This window comes from Limulus polyphemus, unplaced genomic scaffold (genome assembly GCF_000517525.1).
Source record: "Limulus polyphemus unplaced genomic scaffold, Limulus_polyphemus-2.1.2 Scaffold52, whole genome shotgun sequence".
Classification (NCBI taxonomy): Eukaryota; Metazoa; Arthropoda; class Merostomata; order Xiphosura; family Limulidae; genus Limulus; species Limulus polyphemus.
Genome location: NW_013665662.1, coordinates 1082994 through 1093746, shown reverse-complemented (window position 1 = coordinate 1093746; position 10753 = coordinate 1082994). Strand labels below are relative to the sequence as shown.

At 34.3% G+C, this 10753-nt stretch overlaps 1 protein-coding gene across 7 annotated transcripts in view; it reads right to left on the bottom strand.

The window, feature by feature from the left end:
* The window catches only part of LOC106463340 (paired box protein Pax-6-like), a 127733-nt gene that overhangs the window by 38604 nt on the left and 78376 nt on the right, over positions 1–10753 (bottom strand). For all 7 annotated transcript variants that reach the window (XM_022391191.1, XM_022391186.1, XM_022391182.1 and 4 more), the window contains one exon: positions 8291–8637. In XM_022391191.1, coding sequence (XP_022246899.1) covers positions 8291–8637 — 347 coding nt within the window. The remainder of the gene's footprint in view (positions 1–8290; positions 8638–10753) is intronic.

Below are 10753 nucleotides of genomic sequence, written 5' to 3'. Positions count from 1 at the left end.
AATATTTTATCTTGTTAGCTTCAGATTTGCTATTTTTAATAAAATTTTTAAACATTGAAAGTGTCAATCACTTCAGTCACACTTTCTAGAAGTTGGAAGGACAAACTATCTAGGCAAACGTTCTTGTTTAAGTGGCTCGTAGCTGTAACTGGATAATTTTACACATATTAAAAAAAAAGTAATAACCATGACTATATCTATAGTATTTCATAACAAATTGATGTACTAGGATTCATAACAAACACCTTCTGTACAAACTGATGTACTATGCTTCATACAAACACCTTCTGTCAAACTGATGCACTATGCTTCATAATAAACACTTTCTGTACAAACTGATGTACTATGCTTCATAACAAACACTTTCTGTAACAAATTGATGTACTAGGATTCATAACAAACACCTTCTGTACAAACTGATGTACTATGCTTCATAACAAACACTTTCTGTACAAACTGATGTACTATGCTTCATAACAAACACTTTCTGTACAAACTGATGTACTATGCTTCATAACAAACACTTTCTGTACAAACTGATGTACTATGCTTCATAACAAACACTTTCTGTACAAACTGATGTACTATGCTTTATAACAAACACTTTCAGTATAAACTGATGTACTATGCTTCATAACAAACACTTTCAGTATAAACTGATGTACTATGCTTCATAACAAACACCCTCTGTACAAATTGATGCACTATGCTTCATAACAAACACCTTCTGTACAAACTGACGCACTATGCTTCATAACATACACTTTCTGTACAAACTGATGTACTATGCTTCATAACAAACACTTTCTGTACAAACTGATGTACTATGCTTCATAACGAACACTTTCAGTATAAACTGATGTATTACGTCTTGTGTTACATTCCATTAAAGGAAGGCACTTAAAATTGCTTTTAAACAAACTGTGTGCACAAAATAGTAGCATTGAAGTCTAAAACCTTAATATAACTTTGATAACAGCTTTATCCCTTTGTGCTTGCTTGAATATGGCGGTCGAACGCGTTCACAAAGTACAAGTTATCAGAATTGCATCATGTGGATTAGTAAAACATGACGTCAAGAGGTCCAGGCGAAAACTCTCTTCGTGATATTATCTTTTCAGATTACACGGTACAGGCTCAAGACGTCACAAAATCACTTCGTGGTCTTTCATTATAAAGTAATGTAATTTGTCACGGTGTTTGCATTATTTTCAAGCCTTGGTGAGAGTGTCAATGACGTGTCGTGGACCGGAGACAACCCTCCTCCTACAACTATGTTTTATACTGAGCGGTCGCACGTGTTTTACGTACCGCGAGAAATTGATATCAGCATTGTTCCTTCCTCGCTTAGGCACGGAGAGCTGGCAATATTGCATCTTTTCACGAGATAGTAATTTACTTCCGCAACTGACTGCATGCACACTATGTATGTGTATAAATATACATATACATGAACAAAGTAAAGAGTGTTTAACCAGAGGATGGCAGGCAATCGGCTCTTTAAAAGGCTGTGAGTTCTAGTGAAAGGATCATTATTATGTCTGCAATATAATAGCCGAATATAATAATACACATATACATAATAAATAACTATTATTTATCTTAGATGCCGGAAATAATATAAGAAGCTATCCAGAAGAAGCCGTACACTCGAGTGGAATTAGTAAATCTTTAAGAAAATTAACATTTACCTATAGTTTTTACCACTTTAACTTAATACTAATTTTATTACTATGTGAAAAGCCCGTTCAATATCTACTGAAGTATTCCAACGTACAGGGCAGGCCATAAAGTAACAAATCAACGAACAGGACAGGCCATAAAGTAACAAACCAACGTACGAGACAGGCCATAAAGTTGTTTGTTGGTTTGTTACTTTATGGCCTGTCCTGTACATTGGTTTGTTACTTTATGGCCTGTCTCGTACGTTGGTTTGTTCAGCTATTTATGTCGTTATTTTGTGATGGATAAGTCTTCTATAACCATGTAAATCAAACACTGTATAAGCCTCTGTAACCATGTAAATGAAACACTGTATAAGCCTCTGTAACCATGTAAATCAAACACTGTATAAGCCTTTGTAACCATGTAAATCAAATAATGTATTTAGGTTTAGCTATATTAGTTTACTACGTCACAAGGATCTTGTTTTTCTTTCTTTCTACTTGGTTAATGTGCAATAAACAACTTTCAAAGTACACATTTTATATCAAAATTTTTCGTGTTTTCACATTTGTAATGAAATTTCCTTTTTAATTTTCTAAACTGGTGATCTAATCAAAACATGACGAACAACTAACACACATTACAGCGCAATGTGAAATCAGAACTTCGTTTGTTGCTTTATGGCCTGTCCTGTTCGATGGTTTATTACTTTATGGCATGTTCTGTTCATTGGTTTGTTACTTTATGGCCAGTCCTGTACATTGGTTTGTTACTTTATGGCCTGTCACGTACGTTGGTTTGTTACTTTATGGCCTGTCCTGTTCGTTGATTTGTTACTTTATGGCCTGTCCACCAAACTGAAATACAAAATTTAAGTAGTCTGTTATATGACTGACCATTGGTTTCTAAAGAGATGCCTAAAAACAACGTTCTGGACGCAATGACAATATTTTCAAGAATTTGGGACAATCGGATATAGCGATGTGATAGTCGAAGCTTAAAAATTCTTCGTTGATTAGTACGTGGGTTAATCGTTTAGGTACACTATTTGTGATAATCCACAGTATGATCACTTATACACAAGTTAGTACGAACTATTTGTGATAATCCACAGCATGATCACTTATACACAAGTTAGTACGAACTATTTGTGATAATCCACAGCATGATCACTTATACACAAGTTAGTACGAACTATTTGTGGTAATCCACAGCATGATCACTTTTACACAAGTTAGTACGAACTATTTGTAATAATCCACAGCATGATCACTTATACACAAGTTAGTACGAACTATTTGTGATAATCTACAGCATGATCACTTATACACAAGCTAGTACGAACTATTTGTGATAATCCACAGCATGATCACTTATACACAAGTTAGTATGAACTATTTGTGATAATCCACAGCATGATTACTTATACACAAGTTAGTACGAACTATTTGTGATAATCCACAGCATGATCAATTATACAATAGTTAGTACGAGACAAAATCAGCTGACTTGTTTTCATGGACTTTTGAGACTTAGGGAGTTTTATAAGTATCATTAATAGCATATTTAATCTTACATTTTCAAGAGTAGAAATTAAACAGATTAATCATAATATACATCCCCAAACAAATCAAGTCCAAGCTGTGAGGATTTAATTGATGCCATTGTTTTAATCAGACCGAAGTACAAGTTCAAAAACTAATTTAAAGTTTAATGTTTTCGTTAAATAAATTAAATATTGTGATAATTTTAATACGAAATGAACATTGGTGTTTTTCTACTGAATTTAATTCTGTGACGTTCAAGTTAAACTTGCTTATCTATAACTCAAAGTAGTGGATTTTTAGAAGCCGTTTTTAATACGATCACATGTGTGTGTGTTTCATTACCCTTCTTAATTAACTTGCAAGCTCAAATGGGGAATAGTTTTATCACCAGTTTTGGCTGGTTTATAGACAAGGTTTTCTCCATAATCGTAATAGCTTGTTGAGTAGAATATTAAATCATTATACATGCTAGAAACTTTAAAAGAAGTAATTATTTCAAAGTAGAAGTTCTGCATATCTATTGGCACTCGTAATCAAAATACATTCATAATTTTGAACCTGATGATGATGAAATATTATATTACAAAGATATCTTCCTAATATAGTCTATAGAAGAACTTAATCTGAATGTACGGCATGTAGTAAAAACTACGGCATCGAAATTGCTAGGTTAACCGGTAAGTCGATAGAGCGGCAGGCGTCTACTTGCCCCGTCCGCTACTTTCTCGTTTTCCGACAACGTTACCAGTGTCCAAAGACAGAGAATAAGCTCGCTAAGTGGCGGTAAACATTACTTAGCTCCCACCTACTGTTGCCAGAAATTGGCTTATTGTAACCGCTAGGGAGCGTATAGCAATTTCATTGTTCTTGTTAGCGGTACCGACCACTTTTAAGCCTTAGAGAAAAACAGGGGAACATTGGTTTACCTCGACTTTAGCCTTATTACTTACATCGATAAATTGATCCACAACAAATAGTACGGGTTCGCTGAAGAATTGCGTTTATTGTCTTCACAGCTTTCAATAGTTCGTATATTAGTTAAGTATATATAATTTAATGAATAGAAACAACATTGAGCAGTCGGTTAAGGTTATCACTGATCTTACTATGTTCCTCAAAAACAACTGTTATCACTGACATTAATATGTTCCTGAAAAACAACTGTTATCACTGACATTAATATGTTTCTCAAAAACTAACTGTTATCACTGACATTAATATGTTCCTCAAAAACAACTGTTATTACTGACATTAATATGTTCCTCAAAAACAACTGTTATCACTGACCTTACTATGTTCCTGAAAAACAACTGTTATCACTGACATTAATATGTTTCTCAAAAATAACTGTTATCACTAACATTAATATGTTCCTCAAAAACAACTGTTATCACTGACATTAATATGTTCCTGAAAAACAACTGTTATCACTGACATTAATATGTTCCTCAAAAACAACTGTTATCACTGACATTAATATGTTCCTCAAAAACAACTGTTATTACTGACATTACTATGTTCCTCAAAAACAACTGTTATCACTGACCTTACTATGTTCCTCAAAAACAACTGTTATCACTGACCTTACTATATCCCTTTACAGCATTTGTAATCAGTGTTCTTACTGCGTTCTGTTACAGCAATTGTAATCAATGTTCTTACTGTGTTACTTTATAACAATTGTAATCAATGTTCTTACTGTGTTACTTTACAACAATTGTAAAACTGTTATTACTGTGTAACTACATTACAGCTGTCTCTGATTTTATAATCTATCCAATGTAGCCTCGTTCATTCGATAACAGAAGTGTCGGAAATTAATACAGAGACGTTAAGCGAATGTATTAATTAATCTTTATATTAGAAACAAATGTATATATTGTATTTTTTGATAAGATTCTCTTTACTGTGTAAATATACATAGTTAAAAAGTTTTGTTAAAGTGGTATATTTGTGTGATAGATTAGTTCAGAATATGGGTGTTAAGCATGATCGTAGATAGAGGCCCAAGGCCCAAGGCACATTGGGTAAGCCTTACATAATATATATCTTTTCATATGGGAGTAAAATTAAATAGTACTTTACTTTTTTTTTCAAACTTAATTACGTTCCGGACCTCAGTAACTTCATAGACCATGATGCTAAGTTTAGTAGGCATTCTTTCGAAGATATTGTTCTATTCACTATATTCCGCTATTAAAAGCACTAAATGAAAGTTCAGTAGGCACCGAAAATTTAAATACGGACTTAATTATTATAAAAAAAAGAAAGATATAGTTATATACGAATTACAATATTAGTTAAGGAGAATACCCTAAAAATATCACTCAATCTCAGAAATATTCTTTTGTTTACATCTGTAAGAACTAACCGTATAAAACTGTATTTCTTTGGTTTGCTAATCTAACCTATGTTGATGATCCTTGAATAGGCGACACTGCAATACATTATCACAGCGAAGGGTACGGCGAATCAAATAATACAATAGGCTTCTACGCCAGAGAGTAGATTTTCAATATTGGCTTTAGTGAAAAATGTGATTAACGGTTCGATTGTTATATTAATGCAAAACCATAATGGGCTATCTATCAGCTGTGTCCACCAGTGGGAATTGAACTCACAATTGTAGCGTTGTAATGTCCTAAACGTATCGCTGTCCTACCGGGAGAGTTGGTGAAAAAAAAAATGTGTAGTATATTCATTAAAATAAACCGTTTTTCTAACGTAAAGTTGGCGCTTGGGTGACCGTGAATTAAATGTACATGAAACTGTTTTACATAAGATTGTATCTTACACAATGTGAAAGTGTAATCATCAAATATCTTTACACGTTTCGTCCCCGGAGGATAAGTGGTAAGTTTATAACCCATTATGTAGCTTTGCGCTAAAACAACTACAAGTTTTATTTTACTAGGGGTGAACATTTTTATTTTTACATTTACATTTACAGACGTCTATGACAATGTTGCCTTCTTTATTAAAATATTTACCGAATATTTCTTGAAATTCTTTTATCGAATACACAATAATAGTATCTTTATTATTGTGGTGCACCTTAATGATATTGTAAAGAGCCTCAAAAATATTCGACGTGACACATTTTTGTCGTCAACGTTTAGTATTCTTGTTGTCTGAACTTTTCAAGGACTCAAAGTGTGGTTCGCCTGTCCTCAAAACCTCTTGTCATTTTCTGAAAGCTTCATATTAAACAACGTAAACTTTGTATGTTCGATCAGTATTTCTCATTATAAATACAAGATATGTGCTTGTGTGTTCATCTTTAGGTGAGACATCGCTTTAAAAACAAGATCATTTTCAACATTTATAAAGAAAATAAATACTTAATAATTAAATGTTTGAATTCCTGGCTTTATGAAAAGCTACTGAGATAAGTAAAGTGCTTGTCTTACCCCCTCCCCCCCAAAAAAGATACATAACGATTTAAAAATGACTAACAGTACCGAAATGGGGACAAGTGTGGCCTAGTGGTTAGTGTGCTGGACTGTGGATCTAAGTTGTTTTTTTTTTTGCTTGGCGCCCCGTTACTCCCTTCCACATCCACCCCCAAACAAAAAAAAAAAATTCGTGCCACACACTTTGGGCGTTAGAAGAGAAACTGTCAAACCCCTATCCCGCTACTCGATGAAAGTAGCACCCAGTTGGCTGTGGGTGGTGTTGAATGGTTGCTTTCCCTTTAGTCTATCACTTACAAATTAGGGGCGGCTAGCGAAAATAGCCTTCAAGTAGATTTGCTCGAAAAATTCTACAACCAACAAAAATACGGTAGGGGTTATCACTGCAGAGCACAATAACATATAATGCTGCTGCATTACCAGGGGTTCGGGGGTTCTAACATTACAGCACGATATACTATAATATAGTATATATAGTACTATAAGCACCTGAATTAGAGAAAAACTCTTTTTTTTTTTAAACTTAATATATTATCTGATGTCGAACTTAAAACGATGTAGAATAACAACTAAGTATTGGACTTCTTTAAGATGTGACTTAGAGATTGAGTGCTCGGAGTTATTTTGAAAATTAAAAGAAAAAAGTTTGTTTGTAGTTAAGTACAAAGCTACACAATGGGCTATCTGTGCTCAGTCCACCATGGGTATCGAAACCGGGTTTCTAGCACTGTAAGTCCGTAGACATACTGCTGTGCACTGGGGGGAGGGCAAAAAGAATAAACCATATAAAACAATTAGAAACTATAGATAATAAACTGAAAGAGAAATGTATACATTTATATATGCTGAATGTTGAAATGGAAATATTTCTGTCTTGCAACGGCAAGGTGTAATAGGGAAGGAAGCATTAGGTGATTAATTGAATTGTAACTTATAACGCCTGTTTCGTCTGGATATGATTTAAACGAGAAAACATCTGTATTATCGTACCTGTATTTTACACACTTTCATTTTTAATGTGAATTAAAGAATAAAGAAATATAAAAGGTTTTTCCGATAAACTTAGCGTATGCTAATTTTAAGGGAAAAATAACATGCTTATTGTATATATTAATAATATGAATTATTTAAAGTGAATATACGTATATAGCTCGAACTCCATTTTCAAAACGACAACGTTTACTGAGTAAGTTTAGAAATTAGCTTTTAAAATATTCTATGAACTTAATGTGAAAATACCTTGTCAACAATTCTATGTACACCATTAAATAATAACAATAAAAGAAGCTCTTTCACTATTTGCACGCCCTGTTCTTTCAGATATCAACATGTTAGCATTAATAAATGAAACATAAATATCAACCTCACTGTTTAGTCGATCTTCATGAACCCGTCTATTGTGTATCTAACTGCTGTCACGAGATATATAACAATTGATTTTATTAAAATACGCGTGTATCGCATTAGTAGTTATTTAAACAGTTAGTTTTAACGAGAAAAAATCTAAGTCGTTCAATTTTTACTCTTGAATGTCTGTGGTAGTGATAAGGCAGACCAGAATGTCCAAAACGGTTCAGCGTATGCAAGGGAACCGAATTTGATAACATAATTTTTCAAAGTTCCAGCTCTGTACAATAAACTATTAACGTATTGAGTATTACTTACACTTGGAACGTTGTCGTTATTACAGATCCCATCAGATAATAGCCTATCCCGAATCTCCCAAGCAAAGATAGAAGGACACTCTCGTTTGTACTGGGCGATTTTGTTCACAACAGGCGGGGTTGCCACACGGGGTTTACTTCCCCCGATGGCCCGGGGCCGGATGGACCCGGTCTCGTAGTATCGGCCGAGGATCTTGGAGACGCAACCGTTAGACACCTGAAGAATCCTGGAGATGTCGCAGGGCCTAGCACCACTGTGGGCCAGTTCTACGATCTTCTGTCGTGTGGAGTCAGGTAGCGGCCGTCCGTTCACGTAGATACCTCCCAACTGGTTGATACCGCTGTGTCCTGCGGAGAAAATAGACAAGTTCTATGGATTAGGTATGCATTATGAATTTAAAGTAGAAGAATTAAGTGTCTTGTCCGTATGATTAAGCTCACTTCAGGAAAACTTGTTTTTAATAGATAAATATCGAAACTTTAAGAAATATGCCTATCAAAGTGATGACGACATTCGTGTAATTATTTCACAGTGCTTTCTCTCTCTCTCTTTGTTTTTTGAAGCAAGTACCGATGAATTGCTTATTCTATAAATGATCATTGATTTTCACTCATTGTTTTGAAGTGATATAATTTATCTGCTAATAGGAAAACTCGTTTAAAATTCAATCATTTGAAGCGCGTTTCTTTTATGCAAGGAAAATGAATTCAATTAGATATTTTTTTTATTTTCAGTTAGAGCATCAACAAAGGAGAAAAGGAAAAAAAAAGGAGTTGTAATTATATAATTATGTTTTGGGTCCGGCATGGCCAGGTGGTTAGGGCGCTCGACTCTCAATCTGCGGGTCACGGGTTCGAATCCCCGTCACACTAAACATGCTCGCCCTCTCAGCCGTGTGGGCGTTAAAATGTGACGGTCAATCTCACTATTCGTTGCTAAAAGAGTAGCCCAAGAGTTGGCGGTGGGTGGTAATGACTAGCTACCTTCCCTCTGGACTTTCGCTGCTAAATTAGGGACGGCTAGCGCAGATAGCCCTCGAGTAGCTATGCGCAAAATTTAAAAGATACAACAAAAAGCAAAATTATGTTTCGCAGTAATACATAAACCAGTGATTTCCAAATGCGTGGGAAGAGAATGAAGACGTGAAAGTATCGCTGAAGTTTGGTAATGGCAAATGTATATACTTTTGTAACCTAGTTTGAATTTTCGAAACTTAACACACATAACATTTCTCCTGGTAGTACACAGTGTAAACAAACGTTACATTTTGGTAGACTAACAGACACTTATTTTTTTCTGCATTTAAATGAATTCAAAAACTAGAACACAGCATAAAGTTAAAATAACTAATAAATGGTCTTAAACTAGACATTTTAATTCATTGTTATTAATACATCTTTGTATACGTTTTGCACAATTGAAAGTTGATAAAGATCTGTTAAACTCGCAAGGCTGGATTACCTCTTGACGTTGTATCCGGAATATAAAAAAACAAACAGTATAAGCCTAATTGTTTGCTCTTAATACGCAATCCATTGTCTATACAATCCACGTTCAGCCAGTTGTAACATAAAAATGAATGGTAAAAGCAACAAGTACTTACATTCTCAACTATGTATTAGATAGCAGACTTTCGAAATAAAATAGTTATTTGTTATTATCTTTGTCATATCAAACTCTTCTAAAGGACAAAATACGTTATTTCTATGTATCTAATACTACTGTCTCTCGTGACTGTTTCTTATAATATAATAAGATAGGTTTGTCAATTATCCAGCAGATAAGCTGAAGAGGCAAGGTACGCTGAACGTGACAAGAATGATGACAACAACACCGACCCAACATCTTAGCTTCTTGAGATGTATCCTGCACGCTCTGTTGTCACCAGGGAAAATACCACAGCGTTTCAAAATAACTTAAATGACAGATCCGGGTTTATAGATGATTTCAAAAACTAATCACTTCTTCTGTAGCTCAGATCTGACCTTTCACTTTTAGCTTCTTTTTAAGCCTAACACACACAGTTTCAAACAATGTCTAACGTGAGTCACGAAAAAAATATTTTTTGAAAAACAGAAGGTATATATGTAGCTGTTATCTTTTGATATCTGAGTTTAGTGTATTGTCAACTACAAAGTATAACACCTGAAGAAAACACACACGACATACAAATTACACACACATATATATATATATACAGAGAGAGAGAAATAATGCTATTTTTGTTCTGCACATTCATTATTAAATTTCTATTCTAATTGATAATACTAAATCAGTCTTTGTCCAATATAAAACTATAATGTTAATAAATTACTCATAAAATACTATGAAACGTAATGACTGTTGAGTTTAAACATTTTGACAAACTGACAGCTTCATCCATGCTCATGGCCAGGTGGTTAGGGCACTCGACTCGTAATCTGAGGGTCGCGAGTTCGAATCCTCGTCACACCAAACATGCTC